Source organism: Drosophila melanogaster, chromosome 2R, assembly GCF_000001215.4.
Source record: "Drosophila melanogaster chromosome 2R".
NCBI lineage: Eukaryota > Metazoa > Arthropoda > Insecta > Diptera > Drosophilidae > Drosophila > Drosophila melanogaster.
The window spans coordinates 10,137,651-10,162,507 of record NT_033778.4 but is presented as its reverse complement, the minus strand read 5'-3'; the positions used below and the strand labels follow the sequence as shown (position 1 = coordinate 10,162,507).

General features: G+C 42.9%; 5 protein-coding genes and 2 non-coding genes across 20 annotated transcripts in view; 3 read left to right on the top strand and 4 right to left on the bottom strand.

Moving 5' to 3' along the window:
* Positions 1 to 16,611, top strand: part of KCNQ (KCNQ potassium channel) — a 46,498-nt gene extending 29,887 nt beyond the window's left edge. The window contains exons 1-19 of one of the 9 annotated variants that reach the window (NM_176120.5): positions 7,631 to 7,786; positions 7,874 to 8,059; positions 8,249 to 8,466; positions 8,525 to 8,700; positions 8,907 to 9,032; positions 9,091 to 9,201; positions 9,417 to 9,604; positions 11,456 to 11,652; positions 13,068 to 13,160; positions 13,414 to 13,875; positions 14,356 to 14,426; positions 14,504 to 14,588; positions 14,820 to 14,862; positions 14,927 to 15,023; positions 15,096 to 15,449; positions 15,514 to 15,617; positions 15,685 to 15,800; positions 16,065 to 16,279; positions 16,347 to 16,611. In NM_176120.5, the coding sequence (NP_788300.3) occupies positions 7,734 to 7,786; positions 7,874 to 8,059; positions 8,249 to 8,466; positions 8,525 to 8,700; positions 8,907 to 9,032; positions 9,091 to 9,201; positions 9,417 to 9,604; positions 11,456 to 11,652; positions 13,068 to 13,160; positions 13,414 to 13,875; positions 14,356 to 14,426; positions 14,504 to 14,588; positions 14,820 to 14,862; positions 14,927 to 15,023; positions 15,096 to 15,449; positions 15,514 to 15,617; positions 15,685 to 15,800; positions 16,065 to 16,279; positions 16,347 to 16,433 (2,982 nt within the window). In that variant the 5' untranslated portion in view covers positions 7,631 to 7,733 and the 3' untranslated portion in view covers positions 16,434 to 16,611. Of the gene's footprint in view, positions 1 to 7,630; positions 7,787 to 7,873; positions 8,060 to 8,248; positions 8,467 to 8,524; positions 8,701 to 8,906; positions 9,033 to 9,090; positions 9,202 to 9,416; positions 9,605 to 10,085; positions 10,131 to 11,455; positions 11,653 to 13,067; positions 13,161 to 13,413; positions 13,876 to 14,298; positions 14,427 to 14,503; positions 14,589 to 14,819; positions 14,863 to 14,926; positions 15,024 to 15,095; positions 15,450 to 15,513; positions 15,618 to 15,661; positions 15,871 to 16,064; positions 16,280 to 16,346 lie in introns of those variants that run through there. The other 8 variants (NM_001273921.1, NM_001273920.1, NM_001273919.1 and 5 more) reach the window with 8 other exon arrangements.
* Positions 3,577 to 6,592, top strand: mlt (mulet). Of its 3 annotated transcripts, none has more exons than NM_165754.2 (1): positions 3,577 to 6,118. In NM_165754.2, the coding sequence occupies exon 1, from the start codon at positions 4,459 to 4,461 to the stop codon at positions 5,836 to 5,838; it is 1,380 nt and encodes a 459-aa protein (NP_724901.1). In that variant the 5' UTR covers positions 3,577 to 4,458; the 3' UTR covers positions 5,839 to 6,118. The 3 variants fall into 3 exon arrangements, with proteins under 3 accessions (NP_724901.1, NP_001260853.1, NP_610562.1); NM_001273924.1 differs by having other exon boundaries at positions 3,924 to 6,592; NM_136718.3 differs by having other exon boundaries at positions 3,924 to 6,118.
* Positions 8,163 to 9,791, bottom strand: asRNA:CR45133 (antisense RNA:CR45133). Of its 2 annotated transcripts, NR_124499.1 has the most exons (4): positions 9,735 to 9,791; positions 9,402 to 9,632; positions 8,535 to 9,209; positions 8,163 to 8,455 (listed from the first exon to the last, which is right to left on the bottom strand). The 2 variants fall into 2 exon arrangements; NR_124500.1 differs by lacking the exons at positions 9,402 to 9,632; positions 9,735 to 9,791 and having other exon boundaries at positions 8,535 to 8,698.
* On the bottom strand, positions 16,302 to 20,170 carry CG18011 (uncharacterized protein). The gene is made up of 10 exons (NM_136715.4): positions 19,370 to 20,170; positions 19,160 to 19,315; positions 18,838 to 19,099; positions 18,626 to 18,778; positions 18,420 to 18,563; positions 18,231 to 18,366; positions 17,699 to 18,154; positions 17,450 to 17,636; positions 17,159 to 17,391; positions 16,302 to 17,102 (listed from the first exon to the last, which is right to left on the bottom strand). Exons 1-10 carry the CDS (start codon positions 20,121 to 20,123, stop codon positions 16,626 to 16,628), a joined length of 2,958 nt encoding a protein of 985 aa, NP_610559.1. The 5' UTR covers positions 20,124 to 20,170; the 3' UTR covers positions 16,302 to 16,625.
* A 263-nt stretch (positions 20,171 to 20,433) lies between these two features.
* Positions 20,434 to 23,244, bottom strand: Or46a (Odorant receptor 46a; the record flags this gene model as incomplete). 2 transcript variants are annotated; one of them, NM_206072.2, is made up of 4 exons in its annotated part: positions 20,434 to 20,527; positions 21,842 to 22,016; positions 22,073 to 22,161; positions 22,254 to 23,244. In NM_206072.2, the coding sequence occupies 4 exons, from the start codon at positions 23,079 to 23,081 to the stop codon at positions 20,474 to 20,476; spliced, it is 1,146 nt and encodes a 381-aa protein (NP_995794.1). In that variant the 3' UTR covers positions 20,434 to 20,473. The 2 variants fall into 2 exon arrangements, with proteins under 2 accessions (NP_995794.1, NP_995793.1); NM_206071.2 differs by lacking the exons at positions 21,842 to 22,016; positions 22,073 to 22,161; positions 22,254 to 23,244 and adding an exon at positions 20,589 to 21,689.
* On the top strand, positions 20,434 to 23,246 carry asRNA:CR43467 (antisense RNA:CR43467). 2 transcript variants are annotated; one of them, NR_048080.1, is made up of 1 exon: positions 20,434 to 23,246. The 2 variants fall into 2 exon arrangements; NR_048081.1 differs by having other exon boundaries at positions 21,854 to 23,246.
* CG12917 (uncharacterized protein) lies at positions 23,241 to 24,852 on the bottom strand. The gene is made up of 3 exons (NM_136714.3): positions 24,632 to 24,852; positions 24,175 to 24,567; positions 23,241 to 24,116 (listed from the first exon to the last, which is right to left on the bottom strand). Exons 1-3 carry the CDS (start codon positions 24,699 to 24,701, stop codon positions 23,509 to 23,511), a joined length of 1,071 nt encoding a protein of 356 aa, NP_610558.2. The 5' UTR covers positions 24,702 to 24,852; the 3' UTR covers positions 23,241 to 23,508.
* Between the last annotated feature and the right edge of the window lie 5 nt (positions 24,853 to 24,857).

Genomic DNA, 24,857 nt, shown 5'->3' with positions numbered 1-24,857 from the left:
GAAATGCAGCACATGGCGGCTAATCATAATGAAATTACTCATACGCAAGGTTAGCCAGACCCATTTACTGCGAAGCAGAGAGAGTGGATGCTGTTGACACTGGGTATCGTGCAATAATTCAAAATTCCGTCTAGACTCTGAAAGAGACAAAGGAGATGAAAAATAAAGATGTTGCCGGGGGAAATTGTGCCATTTCGTGTCATTGTTTACGCTGCCATTGCTGCTGAGGTTGTGTGCCATTCGCTTTAAAGTCGTTAAACACTGCAGACACCAGCACAAATTTTAGAAACTTTACGACCGGCCCACAACAACTCGTCTAGTTTCTGCATTAATTGACGCAATCGATTTGAAAATTCAATGGGCTGGATTATACCAGGCCTTTGTGCCGATCCCATGTGTAAACAAGAGCCAGCGCTTTTGTGGCCATAAAAGCAATATTTATATCGCTGAGAAGCAAGAGAAAATTCCTAATTACCTCAAACGCATCCATCTTCACGAGCAAACCCCAATAAAGGCAAATCAATGCGCATATAGATCAGCAAATAATAAATTTAGCTGATATACATGATGCATGATATGTGATATATGATAGGAAATACATATATACGACGTTGATGGGCAAAATGACCTGTGGCCCAGAGGACTGGACTGAATTATGGCCGCTGGGGCGAAAGAGTCAAGTGAAATGAAAATTCTATTGACAAATGACTTATTTGTTGCTCTGCTTTCGCTGGCGAACCCTAACGAAAATATTTTCAAACTATGCAATATCGCACATCGCGAAAACGCCAACAAGTCTAAGCGCAAAAGTCCCAACGATTTTGTTAAATATAGACGCATTGCTTAGTGGCAAGGAATTGGCCACGTATACAAAAAAAAAAAAGAAATCGCTGCGATGTGGGTCGTCGACATAATTGATGACTTGATATATGCAAACACAACAAGTCCTCATCTTGGCTATATAGCACAGGTTCAGGCCTACTTAAGTGATTGACTTCTGGGGTTAAGAGCCCCATAAAGCGAATAGTATAGGAATGGTCAGTAAATGCCACCGAAGCTGTTTATGCTGTTAGGTGGCAAAGTTTGTTAAATGTTTTTATTTATATTTAAAGTGTGAACTTTCTACCTATGCCTATATTTAATTATATATTTATAATAAAATATTTCAAAAATTTATATCAATGCTCTAAGTTTCTTCTAAGTTCTTCCTATGGGAAGAAACTTCAAATAAAACTTGATTAAATCTAGATGAAAATCTATTTTTTTAGGTTTTTCTGGAAAACAATCGAATATAGCTAGTACTTATTTAAGTTTTCTTTAAAGTAGCTGCATTTTTAGGCAGATTTTGAATGACCCATTTTTAATTTCAACAGATTGTAATGATTTTAGCAGCCTTGACAGGTAAAATGTGAAATATACATCAATTTCTTTAATTTGTACTTCAATCATAAATACCCACGTAACCTATTTTATTTAAATTTGCAAGATAGTTTATAATTCACACTCATTTTTTCAAGCTGTCAACAATTTTGACTTTTCCATTTCTCATATTACCGAAATTCTGATCATACAAGGACAGTAGGCAAAGAATGGAAAGTGAAATATTACTGGAAACTGATTGAACCCTCCTCAGACATTGACCAATTTACAACTGGCTGTCAATCCGGAATATTAGCTTGCATGTGTGTACAAACACTTTTATCTAGCACCCATATTTATGGCAGTCTAAACAGTGAAATATTCGCAAATTGTCTCCAGTCATGCGGAACTGTAGTGTGCACAACAGAAAAAAACACATGAATCCGAATTCTGTAAAGCGAAACTCAGTGAATTTTATTTACATACGAATATCAGTTCGAGAGCTAATTTGAAAATGCTTTGCCTCCACTTTAGTTAACTTTACTTTGTGCTAGTTCTGCCTTCTGCATATAATTGTTAGATTTCACCTTATGGTAAGATGTCTATATATGTAGTTATAAAACAACATTTGAATAATTTTAAAATCATCATAATGATAATGGGGCACTTATTACACAAATGATGACCAAAAACGATATCATAAACATATTTAATTTTTTACTATTTGTGTAAAGAAAGGCCTTATCTTTCGAAAACATTTTTTAAAATTTTTAAATCCCTATATTAACTGACTGGTTATCTCTACTGAGGCCACACTGTGTGGCGAAACCTTCGATTTGGTGACGGCGTTACAACAACTCAGACCATAACACCCCCAATGACAAAGGAAAGCACAAAAGAGCGGACACAGTGCTGCCATCTGTTTGCTCTTTGTTTGGGGATTGGTGTTGCACATGGCGCAAAAGCTTTTTTGGGATCCGAACTGAAGGTGGTGTTTATGCGGAGGGGCATGGTGGAGAGCGTGGGGAGCTTTCCTGCCCAAACACAATCAGCTGGTGGCTGGCAAAGCTCCAGCGCAATGCTGCGTAATTTTTGTTGTCCGCTGAAGCACCGTAATGCAAACAAACATGTGAGTGCTGACTTCCTCGCCCCCCTGCTGTTTGACTTGTTTTTTTTTTTTGCTTTGTTTTCGTGGGACAACAAAGCCCAGCTGAGTGCGAGAGAGCTTTGTTGGTAAATGGGCGCTCTGCGCTCCCGCTCTCTGAGCCCCGCTCACTTACAACTGCACCACCACTACCCCCTCCCTTCGTTCTCATTCGAATCTATTGCGCACCTTTTTAGCTCTAAAGTAGAACCCCCTGGCATGCAACAATCCACCCCCAACGTAACGGCACTTTATGAGCTGCAAGGTCGCACGAAATTTAAATCAATCTATTTAATCTATTTATTTGCACAGTCCCATGATATTTGCAATTGCAACTGTCACGCGTAATCGCAATTGGCAACCTGTCACTCATAATGAGTACCCACTGTGGCATGACCATTGACTTTATAACTGGTTTTCATCATGGCCCGCCAGAGGCGCACTCACTTTCCACGAGGAAAATTGGGGCGCCCAAATTGACAGTATAAGGAATTTTGGTTTATTTACTCTTTTCACTCTATTTTCTAGGGCCCCTGTCAAGTGCACACAGCAAGGTCATTGTAAATGTATTTATTTATTTTTAATATTTCCCCAACCCCCACAGCAGTCTATCTTTGGTCTGGCCTGTGCCGAAAACCCCAATAAATAAGCGAGAGCAAGCCAAACAAATAATTTGTTCTGCCGTCTTAGTTTAAACAAAATTTCGTAATTGAAACAGCGTATTTATTTTTGGCGGCAAGGTCGCTGTCAAATCATTTACATGTGGGGCGGACGAACGCAGCGCCCCAAATTGGGCCCACCGTTCATATTCTATAATCTATAGAGTTAGAACGTTAGACAGTTCTTTGTTTTAACTGAACGACCAACTTACGTTTATTTGGTAGTTCTGGCATAACGTATATATCTTTTTTAAAGTTCTGTAAGCTCCAAATTGTATGAGGTATAAATTGTTTACATCATTTTTGCGTATTTAATTATGACAACCAAAACAAAAGAATTATATCATATATATTTCAATAATCACATTGATATATGTTTGCTGGCTGTTTCAACCCTAGTAATAGGGGGCCGTGAGAAGAACGCCTCAGGGTTTCTTTTTTTTTTTGTTTTCGGTAGGCTATCAAAATTAAACGGTAAGTTCTTGTCTGATCGGTATTCGGACGCACATCAGACGAGAACTTATCGCATCTGTGGTACTACAAATTTTCTTTTTTCGTCCGGAATACCCAAGAATCTCCCTGTTCAGGCCCGAACCGCCCCTGTGCGCATGTCGAGCGACCTACACACAAAAAGCACTAAACAGGCCAGAATCCGAATCCGAACACGAGCGCACGACTCACCCATACACACACACGCGCAGACACATATAGCCACTGACTGACTGCACCACCGACCGCCGAGGAGTTGGCGCGGTTCTCGGTGGTTAGTTGAGCGTTTGGTGGCATTGCGAGCGGACGGAGAGTGATTCGGAAAAGCAGAATAGCTGAAAAGCGGAAAAGCTGGCCACTGCGACAAAGGTTAAGCAGCAGCGACAAACACAAAACGACAACAAAGGGAAAACGCATCTAAGCTGGCGCAGAGATCCCAAAAAAAATACACTCCAAAAACCAGCCCAGACCAACGCACTTTGGGTTTCTTTGTTACGATCTTTTTAACATCGAGTCGAAGCACGTTGGAGTCAAAAAAGTCTTCGAATTAGTGCGCAATATTTAACGGAATAACAAGAAACACAACGAACGCGAAACGTGCGCAATAATTTGTTTAAAATCAATGAAGACTGCAACTGCGCAAAACTGAAAAATTGCATCATAGCCAACACAGAACGGGGCAGGGAAAAGTCTATGAGCGCGGAAAAGTGGAAAATCAATAGGGGGCAGAATAAGTAAAGCCCGAATAAATATAGGGGGATCCAAAACCAATCCCATCTAAGTAATCATCAAAAGTGCAAGTTCGCTATGCCTTCCCTTTTGGAGGCGCTGGAGCGCAAGTACTTCGCAGAATGCGAATTCGAGAATGCCCACCAACCGGAACTCCACAAACGAAGCGACCTGCCCAATGACTTTACGGTCACCAAGTGCGGCGGACGCATGGAGTTCTCCATCTTCATACCCCGCCTATCCCCGCTGACCAGTGTGCCAGCCTTGCTAGTCCTCAACGACTGTGACATCGATTCGGCCGGGGACTTCGACAGCATCCGGGAGAAGTGCCAGCGGGTGAGGGAACTGGATCTGGCCCAGAACAAGCTGAGCGACTGGTCGGAGGTCTTCAGCATACTGGAGCACATGCCGCGCATTGAGTTCCTCAACCTGAGCAAGAACCAGCTGGCCAGTCCGATCGGCACGTTGCCCACGGCTCCCACGATCAATCTGAAGAGCCTGGTGCTGAACGGCACCTACTTGGACTGGGCCTGCGTGGATACCCTGCTGAAGAATTTGCCCGTGCTCCAGGAACTGCATCTCAGCCTGAACAACTACAGGCAGGTGCTGATCGATGCTGAGGAGGCGGAACAGCGGCTGCAGGAAACGGAAACGCCAGAGGAAACCGAGCGGCGAATCACCAAAGCACATCCTGCTCTAAAGACCCTGCATTTCACCGGTAATCCCGTCGAGCACTGGCAGGAAATCTGCCGGCTGGGCCGGCTGTTTCCCAACCTCGAGGCCCTCGTTCTGGCAGACTGTCCCATCAAATCGCTGCAGGCCGAGGAGAGCAGCGAGACACATAGATACTTCCCCAGCCTGAGGCTTTTGAACCTAAGTTCCGCGCAACTGGATAGCTGGGCGGCCATCGATGAGCTGGCCAAGTTTAGCGAGCTACGCAACCTCCGTGTGAAACACTGGCCCCTCTGGGAAAGTCTGGAGTGCACGGAGCACGAGAGAAGGCAGCTCCTGATAGCCAGGCTGCCCAACGTGGAGATGCTCAACGGAGGCGGCAAGATCAGTAGCGATGAGCGCGTCGACTCGGAGCGAGCTTTTGTCAGATACTATATGGACAAGCCGGAGGAGGAACGGCCTGCGCGCTACCAAGAGCTTCTGCAGATCCACGGCAAGCTGGATCCCTTGGTCAATGTGAGCCTGAAACCAGACAAGCGGGTCAAGGTCCTGTTCACCTACAACGATGTGAGCGAGAGCCGGTTCGTGGACATCTATCTGACCGTCAACGATTTGAAGGTGAAGCTGGAGAAGCTGGTGGGTCTGGCGCCCAACAAGATGCGCCTCTACTATCTGGATCAGGACTACAAGGAATTCGGGCCGGAGGAGATGAGGTACCCCAACAAGCAGTTGTACAGCTACAACATCCAGTCGGGCGACGAGATCATCATCGATGCCAAGAAGTGAGGCGCGACGTATGGGCTACATGCTTCCGTATCTGGAGAGGATTACCATTAACCCGAACCGCCCTTCGTCCCCCGCCTGGTGCTACAACTTGTGATCTTGTACACGAATCATTTACATTTACTTTACTCTACTGTTAGTGCCGTTCTGTTCTCCGCAGCGAACCCCTGTGTACATACGTTCTGAAAATGGCCAAGCGAGCATTACTGCGCACCCACATCGTATATTTTAATTATTACTGCCTAACCTAAGCCACACACAAAATACAAATACAAACCACCACAAAAAAAAACAAAACAAAAACAAAACAAAAAATCAAAAAAACAAGCAAGAATGCATTAAACAATTTTAAAATTTACCCACTCTCCGCGTTTTATGGTGATGGGCAGCACTTTGCGCTGGGGATCGCTGGAAGATAAGATATGACTCATAGAGCGAACTCGAAGCACCCCAACACAGGCACACGTCCACGGATTGGGGATAGTGGGGAGCTTTCGCGATCCCGTTGTCGATAGCTGACTTCAGCACTGCAATTATCTCGCTCGAGGGGAGCTTTGAAAAGTTGCCGGAAAAGAGACCTGAGAACTGGCTCTCCCGCTTCCCACATACAATTAGCTGAACAATAAGTATCTATGATGGTTACACGTCCACTTAACACATTTTTGTTATGGACACTGGTGTTCAAAATAATAGTGATGAAATGTCTAGTAAATAATTCGTCAACGATTTAAATAACTCTAAAATATTTAATATTTTCACAAAATTAAAAAAAAAATTATATTTATGTTAAACATTTTATAATATTTTGAATCTGATATATAGGTATCTTAGATGTAAGTTATAATTCTTATACTAACATTTATGTGATATTCAAATAAAATGCTATGCTCGTACTATTATTTTGATTACAACTACATGATATTCACCATTTAGCGGGTATTTATCACGTTCTGGCCAGTGAAATCACGATTATTTGCTTTGCTTTCATCTAAAGCTGTTTATGAACAGTTAATTTATTGATTTATCAAGAAGGTCAAGATGAGAAGCTTGAATTCTTTTCTTGTTGAGCGTTTCCTTGTTATGTGTCTTGTGAAAGATCTTTTCTTATAGATCAATAATCATGACAAAAGCAGTTTATATAGATTTCCTTATTAAGCGATCATTGTCTCGTAATTCATATATTTGAAAGCTAAAAGTATCTGAACAAAATCTTATCTTCCCTATTTTTAATAAATACTTTTGAGAGAGATGTATCTGATCCTTAAATCTGTTGTTTAGGTGCCGTACTTAATTTTATCCTACCACTGAAACCCTTATAGAATCGAATACCAATATCCAAGTAAAACGCTCCCATTAGCGGCTGGTAGTTTTCCAGCACTCCCCGAATGAATTGCCAAAACTCACCCATATTTGGGTTGTTGGGGTATGGCAAGTGCCAAATGTTAATGACGTAGGATCGATAGGCAGCACGTTGGGCAAAGACAAAGTCGAGAGATCGTGACTAAAGCGAACCTGACCCGCCCACAACGGCGATGGGGAGCCGAAACGAAACCGTCGCTAAAATGCGCGAAATTTTATGGGGCTCTGCTGATGACGAGCTGCAATATACTTGGGTATATGGGGTATTTATTAAAACAAATCAAATAGAGGTCTACGCAGACTTGGGCTGTCGTAAAAATGCAAGGTGTGTGGAACGAAAAAACTGTTTATGTAGATAATTAATAAAATTTACACATGGGGTTTTGAAAGTCTAGTTGTTAAGGAAGGTTTTTTAACCGGCCGTCGCTCGCCCGTCGATCGAGTTGCGGTTCAATCGTCGTTGGAGCCAGACGTGTCCGAAGTGTCAAAAATATTTGCCGAGATTTTCCGAGAACTCAGCGTTGTGGAATGAGATCAGAATGGATCCGGACAACGATATTTATGCCTTCTACGACATAAGGGGGTACAAGGGGTACACTTGAAAAAATAATAGCAACTTAAGTGATTACCACAATGCAGCAAATTCAAATACTAAACTTTCAAACTTCTGGACTTGCAGGAAATGTAGACCGGGCAGGCCGAACTCGGAACGAATCCTGCAACCGCGAATGTCACTCCTAGGAAAGCCGCTGAACTACAACCGCGGCACCCGCCGCGATGTTCGCTACCGGCGCCTCCAGAGTCGCCTCTACAACTTCCTGGAGCGGCCGCGCGGCCTGCACGCCATCTTCTACCATGTGATGGTGTAAGTACACTGCAAAAAACGTTGTTAAAGTGTTCATAATAGCATCTAGTTCAAGCTTCACGTAAGAAAAGTGAATTTCTTTAGAAGCAGTGTTGATTTTATTACACTAAAAATTATTGAATGCCATAAGAGAAAAAAGTATTTATTTACTTTACATTACAATAATTTGTGATTGCTCATTTCCTAAAGATTCCTGATGGTGTTCACCTGCCTGGCGCTCAGTGTGTTTTCCACCATCAAGGAGTACGAAGAGGACGCCGTCTACATTCTGTTCCGCATGGAGATCCTGGTGGTTATCTGGTTCACAATGGAGTTTGGAGCTCGACTCTGGTCATCGGGCTGCCGATCGCGATACCAGGGATGCCTGGGTCGACTGAAGTTCGTGAAGCGACCATTCTGTATTATAGGTAAATAACAAAAAAAAAAAATTAGTTTCACTAACTGAATGATATTTGTGCATTCCAGATATTGTCACCATTTTAGCCTCAATTGTAGTATTAGGAATGGGCACCTCGGGCCAGGTGTTCGCCACGAGTGCTTTACGTGGCCTCCGGTTCTTTCAGATCCTTCGGATGGTGCGCATGGATCGGCGGGGCGGCACCTGGAAGCTGCTCGGCTCGGTTGTATACGCACATAGACAGGTGAGTTTGTTTTCCACGTTTACACCTTGAAAGTATTTGCTCAAGTTCTCTTTGATTAGAGTGCTTAAGAAGATCACTTTCTTATCGTTATCGGGATGACAAGTGCACTTTAATTGCGTAAATAACACATGCTTTAAAGTTAATTAAATGCCTTATCTTTAAAAACGTACACGATTTCCTATCTACATATATATTTTGACTTGCAGGAACTGATCACAACCATGTACATAGGGTTCTTAGGTCTAATCTTTGCATCATTCCTGGTCTATATGTGGGAGAAGGACGTCAATGATAAGTTTAGCAATTTCGCCCAAGCCCTCTGGTGGGGTGTGGTGAGTCCCTTGGATCCCATGACATAATCACAGTGCTAGCCCATCCTTTCGATTCCAGATCACACTCTGCACGGTGGGCTATGGAGACATGGTGCCCATCACCTGGCAGGGCAAGCTAATTGCCTCCTGCTGCGCCCTTCTGGGAATATCCTTTTTCGCTTTGCCAGCTGTAAGTCACTTTTAGATTACGAATAAACATAGCTTTAATAGTGCCACCTATTTTTAATTACTTTTTGATACGAGGGCTAGTGATAAAGACATGTTATCTCACTATTTATGATTGACAATGAAGTGCTGTTATACTATTCTTATCGATCAATCATAGAAGCGCAGCCACAGTTGATCATAAATTCGAATTTCACTTCATACCTTCTTTTTTCCCAGGGCATCCTCGGCAGCGGATTTGCTCTGAAGGTGCAGCAGCAGCAGCGGCAGAAGCACATGATTCGCCGTCGCCAGCCGGCGGCCACTCTCATCCAGGCCGTGTGGAGATGCTATGCGGCCGACGAGCATTCCGTATCGGTGGCTACGTGGAACATCCACCGGGTGGCGCTGCCCAGTCCGCCAGCTTCGTATGTATTGCCTTAATATCGACTGATCCTTTGTGGGGCGGAACATTTGAATGAAACTCAAGTATCTTTTGGGGGTATATTACAGAAGAGAAGTTCAACGAGTACTGTACAGTATCGATAAAACACTTACACAGTCACAAACACATGCACACTGACACAAACACTATTCGCATTGGTGTTTATAACCAAAGAAAAACTTGTTTACGAGCTGGCGAGCTAGAACTTGTGAGAAGCGCGTAGAAAGGCGCTAAATTTTGGAAACTTGTCATGTAGAGCTCAATTGGAAATTGAATGTGTACAGAACAATAACACTGATCAAACTAAAACACTCATAGGTAGAAATAGAGATACTTAGCATATGCAACTATAGCCACCCGACTGTCTTTCTATCCGTCTTTCTTCTGTCCACTCGATTAAATACTTATGTTCTATATAATTTACTTATTCCCATAGATAATATAATTTTTGTAAACATTTTCAGTTCTGAAAACTGGGAGCGATTATTAAAAAACATAACTGAATATAGGTAAAAGTTGATAACCGTAACAAAAAGCAATCAAAATCAAGCCAAGCAAAGACTCAAGCAATCTGCCAATCATTTTGTACGGGCGGTGTTCCTCAGCCCCCAAAAGCACCCACATCCGTAGACATGGCTCCCACATCTAAAATCAAAAATTAAATATAGTTAATTCGCAGCTTTTCTACCATCAGCACCAGACTCAATCTCCCTCTCTGTCGCACTCGCTCTGTCGCCTCGTCTTTCCATCTCTGTCTTTCGCTGCATTCAAAGGCGTTTTTGCTAAATTTTTTAAACTTACCCCATTGACCGAAAACGATTAATCAATATGATACGAATTGATTCTCATTTTGTGTGTTCTGCTGCCTCGCGCCCAAAAACTCCATAAAAATGCATATAATTGTGTGTATAATCTATAATTAACACGTGAGTTCAATGAAGCCAAATGAGTGAAAAGCTTTTTATTCGATTCTCTCTCTTGCTCCTTTTACCCCTTTAATCCATGCGAAATGAAGACACCACAACCACCCACTCACTCCCTCCCTAAGTTCGTAAGGTTTTTCTTCTAGCACCTCGATGACTCGTTTCCCCCAGTCCCGCCTTTCAAAAATGAAGGCATCGCCTAAAGAATTTTCAAATTTTAGTATTTATATCTATAAAAATTTTCGAAAGATTGCATAGTGAGCAGTTTCTTTTGTAGTGATGAGTCAAATTTATTGAGTGATAAATTAATATAAAGCCCGGGTACATTGATCTCTCAACCCAATTATTGTACAATTTAATATTTATGAATCTTAATATTTTTCCTTAAATAATTTTAGGCGTGCGAATTTCATGTTTTAGCTTGAGTCACGAAGATGGGAAAATAGACCCAGTTTTTGGAAGGTGAATCATAGTTAGCACTTAGGCACAACCGAGCTGTGTTTGCAGATGAATAATACGTTGTATCTCAAAAATACCCATTAAACAGAGCATAGTAAGGCGATGCTTTCTTTTTGAGTTACGGGTAGATAGTAGTCGGAACCTCCTCGACTTTTTAGCACCTCACTTCTCTCTCTTGTAAATGTTGGAATTGATATACAATGTTGTTGCCTCAGCACCGAAATGCAAATTTTAATTCTGTTTATTCTCACTCTATGTACATATGTTGTATGCGCAATTACACACACACTCACACAGCTACACACCCACACCTTAACTGTGAACCACAGTCGTGTACTGTTAACTATTTGCCAGATAACCTATCTCTCTATTATAAGAATACATATCCATCTGATAAGTGCCAATATTTGAGTGTTGACTTACCCCTTCTGTTCCCACCCCCCTCGACGTAGACGGGCGTCATCCAGCTTCAAGCACAACACGTCCTTCGTGGCCCGGCTGCCCACCATCCGGAGGCACAAGAGCCAGACGATCCAGACGCCGGGCGGCGGCGACGGCGGCGGAGTGTCCAAGCCGCCGGGCTCGTCGAGGGCCTCCACGAGGTACACCCGCACCATCCGGGACATCAATGCGTCCGTGGAGAATCTGGGTAAGTTGGTGGGCAATCGGGCAGCTCCTTCCGATTTCCGTTTATGTTTCCCATTTCCATTCCATTGCGAATTTCTGTTTGCACACAGCCCACATGCACACACACACACTGACAGCTTTTGAAGATGGCAAAGTGCGTTTCGTGACTATAAGGCGATCTTTTTTTTTTAAATTGATATGGTTTTCAGTCCTAAAAATAATGCAGTTAAGGAATTTATTGTATCCATGTCTTACAATCTTAATTTTTAATATTTCAACGTCTCAGTAAACTTTATATTATATTTATTATATTTCTGGTATCTTAAAGTATTGAGAAACTTAGCAAATATTAACTTATCGAAAAATTAACAACGAAATAACAACTATATTTCAAAATTAGCAAAAAGATTAGAGCACGATCATCCCTAACAATAGAACTTAATTATAAATAAACAACTATATTATTTTTTAACAGTTGACCATATGGTTTCTAAAAAAAAAGTTCCCGATTCCTTAAAACAATGAACGCACTAAACGGCCTAAGCATGTTTTTTTTTTCAACTTTATTGTTGAGCAAATAATAATAGATAAGACCAAGTTTTCTTTTGCTATTTACACAGACACAACTTTTTGATTCACAAGATAAATTATATACTAAAGAAAGGGACAGGAAAGAAACAGAAATTGGAAAACATTTTACTTTTCTCTTTCTAACGACTTATTTTGTTATGCATGCAGCGTTCTGCAATAAATTCCACTTAGGACAATTGTCAATAAGCCAGTCATTAATCAAACAAAAAACAAAACTAGCCATTTTTGCATCAATGTTAATTGAAATGTTGCAGTTATATATTGTCTTTGCAAGTCCATTAGTAATGTTTTGGGTAAGGAAAATGGATTATGGGTCAATTTATTAGCATTTAATCAATGCTACTAGGCTTAACTACAAAAAAATATATGCATTTATTATAAAATACAGACCTAAAATGCTATATATTTGATATTAGTATACTGCCATTACTCGTGAAAATCCATTAAAATAAAAAATCATAAACCCAAGAAAAACTACGTTAAATTTACCAACAAACAATGTGAATAACGTACTAAAATCCGAATTGAAAAATTTAACCACTCAAAAGGATTTCCTTTTCGTTGTTGTTCTTAGAAGTTGGATATTTTGATTTCTCACTGTGGCGCATAACTTTTGATTTCTTCTCGCAACCGTATTAAATGTTCCAATATTGTACGACCCATATAAAGAGTGTATCGTACCGTGTCTCTCGAATCGCAGATATGAATATACAATATATATATATATATATATCTATACAATATATATTGGCATCCGATTCCAGTTACAGTTACAGAACGCTGCTCCGATTCGCAATGAGTGGAGTTTCGATTGTCGAGTTTAACGTTTGATTTGAAATTTTACAGAGGTAGTACAAAACGGCAAATCCATGAATCCAAGTTTCAGCGAAGATTCAGTTGCTGAAACCACTTGCTTAAAAAATATAAAAAATTCAGACGGTAAGTCTACAAGGTCCTCTTCCCCAGGTCCTACAATACGAATATTCAAAAAAAAAAAACAATGATAAAATCGATTATTATATCATACTATATTGTATTTGAGTGTTGTGGTTGTGTCAATGTTGTGAATCCAATGCATCCCAGAGATAAGATTGATTGAACTTTGAATTGATGTTGTTTGTTGGTTGGTTGCCTAACACGACTACCCCCCTCCCAATGGGTCCTATAATCCAGAAATCTTAACTTAACTTAGCCAGCCAGCCCGCGACGCTGGCCAACTGCAAGCTCAGCTCGAGCGCCGGTTCCCTGGCCCAGTTTCCTGATCGGAATCGGGATCGGGATCAGGATCGTCGAGGGCATGGCGAAGGGGAAGGGGATCAGGCTGAGGAGCAGGCGAAAGCCGGTGGCTCCCGGAGAAATCTAACCATTCCGGTTGTGCTCTATGGCTTTCTGCACGGAAACTTCTTGGGCTCGACGCTTTCGCTGCGCAATCCACGTGTGGCTCCCGCCAACGATCGGGATCTGGAAGCTGGCCGGGATGAGGATGAGGTCCACAAAGACACTTGCCAGCGGAGCAACACCTTGCCGCTGCCCGTCAAGCCAGACAGTCCCAGTGGTAGCCCGGGAAGTGGTCGTACGGGTCGGTTTTTTGCGGCCGCATCGCACTTTCTGGAGACAGGATTCAGCTCACCAAATCCAATCATCGACGTGGCAAGTGCGTGCTAACCAAGAGAATCGTATCTCCGAAAGTATCTCCTTCGCCTGCGCTAGGGTTGCATGCTGTCCACCCCCCCAAATAGAGTATCCTTAGCCCGGTTTGATTTGTAGTTGATGTAGGTATTTGGTTACACCTGGCCCACCTGAATATCCATATTCCCCTCCATCACACAGCGACACCTCACACCACAACGCTTGCTTCAGTATCTGGGCTGGAGAATCCCACGGCCTCGCATTTACTAACTAATTAACTAAGCTCTCTATCCTTATATATCGATGATAATCCATGTATACTTACTAATTGTTCCATATGTGTGTGTAACGGTACTTTTGTATGTGTTGTTGTATATTTGCGTTGACGTTGACTTGATTAACCATATCCAAAAAAAAAAAACAAAAAACCAATAACCAACAAGCGAAGCTAGCAACCAAAACCTAACGCACAAGCCAATCTCTCTGATTCACAAATTGCCCGCAGATGAGGAGGACGAGCCGCGCTGCACGCAGCTAACCAACCGGCACAAGACCGCCATCAGGTTCATACGCAAGGTGAGAAGGGTTCGCACTACAGAGATACCCTGTACTGTGGGTTTAATCTTAAACTCGGCTACCTTTCTATCCAACAGCTCAAGTACTTTGTGGCACGGCGGAAATTCAAGGAGGCCTTGAAGCCCTACGACGTCAAGGACGTCATGGAGCAGTACGCAGCCGGTAAGCGGTAATTAATTAAGATCTAGATACACGAACAAAAAAAATCGACTTAACAGTAACAAAATTACATTTACGCCGTTATGGGCGTCTTAAAGAACTTAAGCTCAGGTTTTTCGATTACGATACTCTTTTTTAAACTTTTCAATATATTACAAACGGGATAGTTAAAATACTTATAATATATATAAACCTTTAGTACCACCTTCTCTTAATACGATTTGTATATTTTAGGTCACGTCGACTTGTTGGGTCGCGTTAAAATGCTACACTTGCGGTAAGAAATATACCCGAATTCCCATTTCTTAACCTATATTAATTAACACAAAACTTGTGCGCAGCTTGGATCAAATCCTAGGCAAACAAGGGTCCAAGGCCAAGGATGTATATGCATCCAAAATAAGCCTAGCCTCCCGCGTGGTTAAAGTCGAGAGGCAGGTGAGCTACAATCTAAAAAGAAAAACATTAAAACAATGGTATAGTTAATTAATTTTCCCCGACTTATATTAGGTTGCTGATATCGAAGAGAAGCTAGACATTCTGATTAAAGCTTACATGGAGGATCGTGATAGATTCCTGGCTCTTCCGCTGCCAGCCAAGCCCAAAATACATTCCATTAGTCCTAGCCACAAGCCCCTGCACCACGCCCACAACCTGGCGATGATCGACGTGTGGAAACGGACCGCGGCGCTCAGTGTCCATCCGGAGCAGGTGACCACCACACCCTTGCTGAATCCCTCGGCGCCGGACAGCTCCGAGCTGCGATCCCTGACAGCCACGCAAACGCCTACCACCACAACCGATGCGATCGCCACACAAACCCCCATGCCGCCGCATGTGCAGCATACAGCGACCAATACAAAGGTATTACCGCAGTCTAATTAATTCCATTGGAAGTATGTGATGCAAATTTAACCACTTTGTACAGTCTTCCGTGCTTAACTCATATCAGTTGGGGTCTGAGAAGCAGCAGCACAATGATGTTTTTATGACTGAATTAGAGAATAGAACCAAAAAACGTGTTACGTTAAGGTGTGTTCTGAAATAAACAAATATTTACATTTACATATAACCAGTATAAACATCCGAAAACCTGCAGCCTTCATAGATCAACATCGGAGCCGTATAGCAAGCAGGAGCAACGGATCACTATACCCGATGAGGGAGCTGATTCCCTGGACAGCAGTGCAAAGCCAACGCCGCCAGATAGTTCAAGTAACTAAAAATTAGATCTATTCTATTTATAGTATTATTTTCGTAAAAGTTTTAGACTACTTGCCTAGCGAATGGGAACATAAATAAAACGTTAAATCATTATATTGGCTTTTTTTGTTTCTATATTTTTTTAATTTCCTTTTTATAACTATGAATTAAATGTATATCGACAGATTAGAGAATTCTTATTTTAAAAAATATGATACGTGTTGTGAAAGCATTTAAAAGTTAGATTATTCTAAACACAAACTATCTCCCATTTAGTTATATTAATCGATGAGTACGAGGACTTCGAGGAGGAGGATCTTAACTGTGAGGGTGAAATGGATCATTTCCCCACTTGGGAGATCGACAGTGATATTGGCGTAGAAGTCGATGTGGACGCGGATGCCGATGGCGACTGTGATGAGTCCACCGAGGACACGGCGCTGCTGCAGTGTGCCACGCGCACCGCCATTGTTATAACACCAATTAGCCCAGTAAGTCTTGGAAGATTTGTTTCATTTCGTTAAGAATCTTTTTAAAACAAGTTAATAACAATTTCAGGTAAGCTCCGCACACAATCTTCAGCAATTAAATGACCAAACTACAACGCTTAATAAATCAAATTTGCTTCCGCCAGACTCTGGCTAGTTAATTGCAATTGAAATTAGCTAAAGTAGCCATTACATTATCACTAGAATTATATATTATATACTATGGAATGCATATTAATGTCATTTTGGGACATCATTTGTGTTCAATTAATTGGTAGCAAACAAATGAAAATCAAACTAAATAAATCTGTTTTAGCAGCAAATCTTACATTACCGAAATGTACCAGCCTTAATTCTGTGTGTCCTCATCTGGTATCTCGTCAATAAAATCGTCCGCCTCCTCGTCATCATCTTCCATCACTATGTCATCCCCATCTGCTTCCTCTATAAACTCATTATTTTCATTTAGGCGGCGCTTTTTAGATGTGGATGGCGCATCATCGGTGATGTATTCGTCCTCCTCAACCACATCCTCCTGGAGCAAAATGATGCCATCGTGAATCTTTCGGACATGCACATTCAACTGGGAACTGTTTACAAAAGTCCGTCCACAGCCGCCGTCGAAATAGTCGCGGCACGTGTATTTATCACCATGGGCTCGCTGCATGTGCGTCTTCAATCCTTGACTGCGTCCAAACCTCTTTTTACACACGTTGCACTCGAACGCGAATCGCTTGTAGTGCTGACCAAGAACATGAACAGAAAGGGACTTTTTGTTCCTGGTGGTGAAACTGCACTGTTCGCAGCTGTAAGACTGCCCATGAAGCTGCAGGAAATATGCTATTAATATGAACCGTTTGTGGATCCGTCTACTGCACTGACCTTTTGATGAGCTTCCATTTCACTCTTGTGATAAAAGCCCTTTTGACAGACACTGCAGGAATAGCGCTTCTTATTCGAATGCACCACATTGACATGAGTGTCATAATTTCGTCGGTTTTTGACGATTTTAAAGCACTCAGGACACTCTATTGGTTCATGCCAATAGGCATGGTGCTTGGCCAGAGCATCATGGCTTTTGTACGAAGAATTGCATAACGGACAAGTGACGTTGTCTTAAATATAAAATTATTTATTAAAAGAAGAACATATTATAAAGCACACCATACTTACCATTGTTATGACTCCTTGCCACATGAACAGACAAGGACATCTTTGACCGGCATTCCTTTAAGCAAAACTGGCAAACCCATTCCTGGGCAGACTTTGAACTCTTCTCGGCCTGCTTGCTCGCGGATTCGTGTGTGCGCCGCTTGTGTGTGTACAAGGAGTTCCAGTTCACGTAAGACTCTGTGCAGTTCTGAAAGGAGAGGAAATAATGTTATGATCAAACGTTCTGTGACCAAACGCAGGACAACTCACTTCCTGGTCGCACATGTAGTAAACACATATTTCTAGCCTGCGATGTGTTGAGTCCGATCGAAGTTGTTGATAGTTGCGCAGGTGATGGCGATAAAGTTTCATATGTGGGAATTCTTTGCCGCAGGGCTGACACAAAAACACTCCATCTTTATGTACCCCGGAATCGCGATGGGCTTGAAGACAGTCCTTTTCCTTGAAGTACGAGGAACAGTACTCGCACACATAAGCATCCCGTAGGAGTTCCACGTCTATCTTCGAGCCAAAACAGGCTGTCTTCACGGAATTTACATGGGCTAGGAGGGTTTCGCGGCTATCACTTAATAGACCGCAGGTGCTGCACACGTGCACATCTTTTTCGATGATCAGATGCTTCTTCATGTGAATATTGTAAGTAGCTTCGGTGGCAAATTCCCGGGAACAAAGTTCACAGCTTATTACACTGCCGTGCATGGCTCTCTGAAAGAAGGATTTCAATTACTTCCTGTACCACAAAGCGTATTCGAAGGATTTGATGTTTAGATTCATGCCCTACCATGTGTCCATTTAGCCGGCCCCGCGACTCAAAGTTGGCCATACATTCGCTGCAAGAGTAGGTCGTGCTGCTAACATTGGCATGCGACTTATTGTGCTCCATAAAAACGGAGGGGTCCCGGAAAGTGCGGTCGCAACTAGGGGATAAATAATTAATATAAATGTCTTAACAAGCATTTGTAATACTAACAGGTCGCAGAATAAGGTGCCCACTGGCTCATGAGAATAATTTAAATGCTGAAAAAGTTCATCTATGTTCGTGGTGGCATAGTCACAGACGAAGCAAGCTCTTGGTCTGTGCTTTTCTAAGTGAAACTGGCTGTGGAAATTAAAACTGTAAAGAAATATAAGTATTATTAGTATTGGTTTGGTTAACTTTAGAGAGAATAAACATACCGCTTCCAGGAAGGAAACTCCAGCGAACACATTTCACAATAAGAGCGAAAACCTCGCTTCTTTTTTATTACATGCGCGCAAGAATGCTTGTTGTACTGCAGAATGTTGGAGAACGTCAATTTACATTCCGGACAGCTGCCGTAGATCGGAATTCTAGGTAATACAAGCATCATATATATTACACAAATATTTCCTTTAGTAAATATAATTACTCAGCCACTGGCGCGTGCAACAAAACAAGATGCATGGCTAGGAATTTGCGACCTTTCAACTCCTTGTTGCATCCTTCGATGGGACACTCGTAGACATCTCTCCGGCTTTTGTGTGCCTTTGACAAGTGACTAAAAAGGCTCTCGAATGTGGGACATTTCAGAGAGCAGTGCTTGCACACAGTGCACCACTGAAATGTCAGCTTTTCAAAGCTCGTCTTCACCACGGTGGCCAAGTACTCCGGAATATTATCAACTTCATCCTCTGTAAATGTAAAGATATGTAGAATTGTGATTGCCTTTTAGTTTTTGATATTATACCCACTCTCTTTGATGTCCACAAAGTTAAACAGAACAACATTGCTAGTCTCTCCCTCGTCGATGTCATCATCGCTTTGACTTTCCTCAGCTTGAGCTACCAATCTAGACGAACAACTTATGGGTTTTACCTTAACATTGTCCAAATTTGGATCCATAACATCTAGAACAATTTAAGTGTTACTTAATGGACGGAAAAGGTAAAATTAAAACAAACCCTCATGCTCGTATATGTAAACATTCTCATCCGGATTGGTGTCTGTCACAGCCTCGCTGTTTAGGATGACTATTTGGCCAGGGGCTTCTGTTTCCTCTGTGACCTGGACAGCTTCACTGGACTCCTCTTTCACTGCGGTCTCATCCTCAACAACAGCTTCCTCTTCGTCCAGAATATTTTGTATAAGCACACTAAAATGTTCCTGATCTGCTACTTTAGAAACCAGTTTTGGCTCACTTTTGGAAACAGCATCTTCGGTGGAAGGCGTCTCTGGTGGCTCTGGAGATCTAGATGTATCAGGCGTTACATTGGAAGCAGCAGCCGCTCTATTCCTTATCCGGGCACTCGGTTCCCGGGTGGGAATAATGGGCACTGGTCGCAGAACCTTAGTCAGGGGCCTTGAAGGCACTGTTTTCTTGGCTGGTTTCGCAGCTGGTGGAGTTGCCTGGACCTCGGTAATAATAATGGGGTCCTCCTCTGCCTTGGAATCTTTGCCCTGGGCCGCATCCTTCGCAGCTTCCCGTTCTCTTTCCAGTTCATCGATGTCAAAGAGGCGAATGAGATTGGTGACACACACTTCGCACAGGAGTTGCTGCTTCTGCGGATCGGGCGACACTTCGAGCTGGTAATGCCTGGACAGCAGGGACTGCAGTCCCAGTTCGATTCCAAACTCATCGAAGATCTCCTGGTACTGGTATTTCGTACTGAATACGCTGCAATGCAGGCAGCTATTGTTTTTCGCGTTTTCCGACATCTTAATCTTTGTCCGTCAGCAAATTGTAGGCGTTATGGCATTTCTGGTTTGTTTTTTAGTGTTACCTTTCCGTACCAGCAGCTGTCTGGTATTTTCCGCAGTGTGACTGTCTTGCGCAGATTTCTAAAACCGTTACCACGATTTGAAAATAGTGTGAAAATAAATAGGCATAAAAAGTAAATAAAAGATTTAGGAAACCCCAAGGAAAGAAGACACAATTAGTTTTTCGAACTATATAATAAGCAACTGCTAATTTCTACACAATAATTTCATTTAATGTACGTGCATAACGTTTTGAGTGCTTTTAAAAATCGGCTTGAAAATCTTTAGGTGCTGCGGTGTTTCGAAATTTAACTGTTGACGCGCTTCAGCAGTGCGAAGTAGCTGTAGGAGCAGTTGACGATCTGAAAGGAGAAGAGCATAACCAGTAATAAATGATATATAAAGGAATTTCTGCTGCCCTACAGAACCAAAGGCCTCCAAGCTGAAAGCAAAGGTGGGGTTAAAGGTGCTCAGGAGCATCGGGGAATTAAAGCGCTGCATCATGAGAAGGACAATCCGGCGGTTTGCCCTGTTCCATCCCGTCCATTGGGAGCTGTAGATGCTGTGACACAACCTAGAGCTCTGGACAGTTACCTCGTTGGAGGCGTAGCAAATGATGAAGATCTGCCAGAGCATCACCAGCTGATAGATACAGGTCTTGAGCATAAAGATGGCATCGCCGTTTGCAATGGACATGGTGGACATGTCGTACAGGTTGGACACCAGCACCAGAACAGAACACATGAGCTGCACAGATCCTGGCCCCTTTATGAACAGCTCCACCAGGTCCTTGAAACGAACAATCCTGTTGTAGTAGGCGGCACACTCACGCAGTTCCATTGCGATTTTCTCATTATCCTGGGGTTCGATCACAGGACCCAACTTTTCTAATCGCAGGACCAGCATTTGTAGCTGAACCTTCAAGAAACAGAGCAACGAGTAGGCCACCGAGTCGTAGGTTATATTCAGCACACAAGTGGGCAGCAGGCAAATCGAGTGGAAAAGGTACTGCGACCAATAGCAGATCCATCCCTCGATGCTGCATACCTCCAACATGGCCAGTGGTAGCTCGCCAAAGTTGTCGAAACAGGGAACTATAAGGATCAGGGAAGCCGCGCCCAGGGACATGATGCCGTAGGAGTTCCTCATGCGGACAACCGCCACTCTATCCAATTCCAGCATCTGCATTTCCTGTTCACTTTTAACGCCGAACTCTGGGGACAACATCGCATCAACCAAGCCAGCGAGTTTGCGGCTCTTCAACTTCAAATGCAATAATTTGGCCATGCAGGATATTTCCGTGGCGAACATGAAGAATACCTTTAGGATCTCCCTAACTTGGGAAATGTTGTTCAACATTTCGAAGGAGAAAAGCAGCAGCATGATGAACAGGATGACCAGGATGAAGCCAAACCTCATGGACTGAAAACGACGCTGGTGGTCTGCGGCCCAAGTGGGGAGCTGCCAAACACCAAGGATTTGGAAGTACCACACCTGGTACTTATAAAAGTCCTCCGTAACCATCTGATGCTGAGACATGCTGACAATTTTCACTTTTCCATCATGAACCGCACGAGGAAAGCCTTTTATAGGCCACGAACTTAAATTCGCTAATGAGCCTCATTATGGAAATTGGCTACAGTGCACAAAAAAGTCAAAACACGGAAAGAACTCACCGAGCTGAAGAGCATTAAGTCAAAACCAAGACTTGGATTAAGTGTCCTAATCCTCAAGGTCGAGTGAAGGCGTTGCATAAAGAGGAGCGCAATCCTTCGGCTCCTGTAGTCCCAGTCCACCCAGGAGGTCTTGTACAGCTCGTGCGGAAGGTCCAGGCTGCGCTGGGTTACCTCACTGACGATGAAATTCATTACTGGCCTGGGGAGGCATTTCGGATATGGAATACCCACCCGGCATAGTAGCACAATATAAAAATCTGAATCAACATGCACGCCTGATAGGTCACATACTTAAAGAGCTCCAGCCTCTCGTCAGATAACTACAATTATGTATATAGGGAAAACAAATTAAGACCATTGTTTTTCTAGAAAGCATTTATGATAGTCTTCTTGTTGCGAATTCACAGCTCACCACAGCAATGGCATAGAAATTGGCAGTCAGCACCAAAACCGAGCAGAAGATCTGCACCGAAATCGGCTTGCAAAGTAGACGCTCCACGGTTTTCGACAGTTCAACGATGGTCATGTGATAGCGGATATTTTCCTTAAGTTGCTGTTCCACAGTGCCACCAGAAGTAGTGATTAACCGACCGATCTTGTCCAGTCGCACGGCCAGAATGTCCAGCTGGCACTTGAGGAAGATGAACAGTGAGGAGCAGAGTGAGTCGAATCCTATGTTGGTGATGCAGGATACGGACAAGGCCAGACACTGATAGCAGTAGAGGAGCCAATAAGCAGGTGAGCCGGTATTCTCGCCAAGCGGATTGTATGTTTTGAGCGGAAGGTGGGACCAGTCCAAGGCGAACTGGGGTATGAGAATCATGCTCAAGGCGGCAAACGAAAGCGCTCCATAGAAGTCCCGAAGCTTCCTACTTCTTTCACAGGCTGCTGCAAAGATCAACTCTTCGTTGGCGCCTCTAGGACGGAACTCTTCGTTATCCAATCTCCTAAAGAGCTCCTCCATCTGCACATTGTTCGCCTTTATGGACAGCAGCTTGGTGGTGTGCCCTGCACTGGTGGCCAGGATAAAGATGGCTTTCACAACCTCGGACATGTAGCTCAAATTAGCCATCACATGGAGCACCAAGAGGAGATCAAAGAGCAGCACCCAAAACACAATTACGTGGACATAGTTCACCTGGTGGATGATTCTCCACCGGCGTTCTATCTGAGGCCACAACGAGAGGATGTTCAAGAATGCCTTCTGGCCCTTGTAAAAGATTTCTACTCCTTTGCTCATTTCACGTCCAGATTTTTCCAGAACTTAAGATTAATTGATTCGTTCAAGTGTTTATAAGGCTTCTGAACGGCATTTAAAATGTCATTAGACGACCTAATCGTTGGTTAATCATTAAATTATTAAGACAAAAACATAATATGACTAATAAAATCAAGTAATGATTTTAAAATAATACGATTTTTTATTTGACCGTCTGATTTGACTCTTTCTAATTTTCACTCCTTATAAAGAGATGTAAAATATATATTCATTGAAATTTATATGATTTTTGTGCAGTGTATGTCATTTGTTGATGCACTTTCGCAATTTTCAGCTTACATATGTGCGTATGTTGAGCAAAAATACTGAATTATTTAGCCGACGATTATTACGTGGGTTTATTTTCGAGCAGTACCTAGATAAAATATGCATAAATGCTTCTCCTTCTTTAATATGGGAACCGCTTGGGATCGCAACAGAAGGTGTAGCCATCGTTCGGGTTATTCGGGAGGTGAATGGGACAATTAACTGGGTAACAAATAGCCAGACACGGGGGCTTCTCCATTTGGAAGGTACTATTGTAAGTGAGGAATACGTACAGCCCATTGCCGGTGGCATCCCGTACCGCTTTGTAGGTCCACTCGGGAACCGGGATCTTGGAGCCGGCGAGGAAAGCCGACTGAAGGAAGCCCCTGGTGTCTGGCAATGTCAAGATGCCAATTCCGCCGGACTTGACCCGGAAATAGGACGACTTCGGGATCTGACTGCGCACCCATCTCTCAATTTTCTCCCAATTGCCATCGTTAATTGACTTGAATTGCGGCACCACATTCAGATAGCGGAAAGTACTGCCCATCTGGTCCGTGAACAGGAAGTCCGCGGAAGCCACCATATGTCCTCGATTAATCACCAAGTAGTTGGCATTTTGCAAGTAGGACTGGTCATCACCGTAAATGCATTTGAACGCAAAATAGATGTTGGACTTCATGTAGGCAGCAGCCTCCTGCGGACTGAACATCTCATCCGCCACAAACTCCACAAATGGCCGCTTCGGAACTATAACTCCTTACACTATACTAGGGGTTCAAAAGGCCAAACTTTGTGATTTACTCACAAAACGTTTTGTAGTAGACATCGCTCTGCGAGTACACGAGTCTTCCCTGCCCGCAATCGAAACATGTGCGATACAGCTCCAGATCCTTGCCATCTATGGTATATCCCACGGCATACAGGTTCCCCGCACAATCCCCATCGCGAATATGCTTGGTCACCGGTTGCATTGGACTTAAACAGCGCATGGGCAGTGGGACCGAGAACTGTCCATTGTCCTGGCAAACAGTTTCTTTGAAAACCGAGGGACTGCAGTACACGAGTAGAGTGACACCGGATGGAACTGTTTCCAAGCGCTGCAGCTGGATAGATCCGCTCGCATCGCGATAGGTGAAAATTCCATTGGATTGCTCTACCATATATTGTAAAATTTGACAATCGCCGTGCACTTCCCAAGCTGTCGATCATGTGCCAAATCATGTGCCAAATTCACAATCTTAAAAAATAATTTTTCAACTCACCCAGAAAGCATATGAAATATATGTAAATAAATAATGTGATATAGGAGCAATCCATAGGAGCAATTTTCATATACTATGAAAATTTTGAAAAAATGCCAAATAAAGAAGTTAAATGTACTAAATTCCTAAATCGGAAGCTTCTATCGATACATTCTAGTTAGCAGTTAGTTCAACATACTATTTTATAGAAGCCATTTCGGAAGCAAATTTCGGAACCTATTAAATA

Bases quoted from the DNA above. Each gene is read 5' to 3' on its own strand.
- mlt (NM_001273924.1), top strand. From the start codon at position 4,459: ATGCCTTCCCTTTTGGAGGCGCTGGAGCGCAAGTACTTCGCAGAATGC.
- CG18011 (NM_136715.4), bottom strand. From the start codon at position 20,123: ATGTCGGAAAACGCGAAAAACAATAGCTGCCTGCATTGCAGCGTATTC. The intron at 18,564-18,625 runs GTATGTTTATTC...ATTTCTTTACAG, and splicing joins GAGTTTCCTTCCTGGAAGCG to TTTTAATTTCCACAGCCAGT. The intron at 17,637-17,698 runs GTGAGTTGTCCT...CTCTCCTTTCAG, and splicing joins ACTACATGTGCGACCAGGAA to AACTGCACAGAGTCTTACGT.
- CG12917 (NM_136714.3), bottom strand. From the start codon at position 24,701: ATGAAAATTGCTCCTATGGATTGCTCCTATATCACATTATTTATTTAC. The intron at 24,568-24,631 runs GTGAGTTGAAAA...CATGATCGACAG, and splicing joins ATATTTCATATGCTTTCTGG to CTTGGGAAGTGCACGGCGAT. The intron at 24,117-24,174 runs GTGAGTAAATCA...AAGGAGTTATAG, and splicing joins TGTCTACTACAAAACGTTTT to TTCCGAAGCGGCCATTTGTG.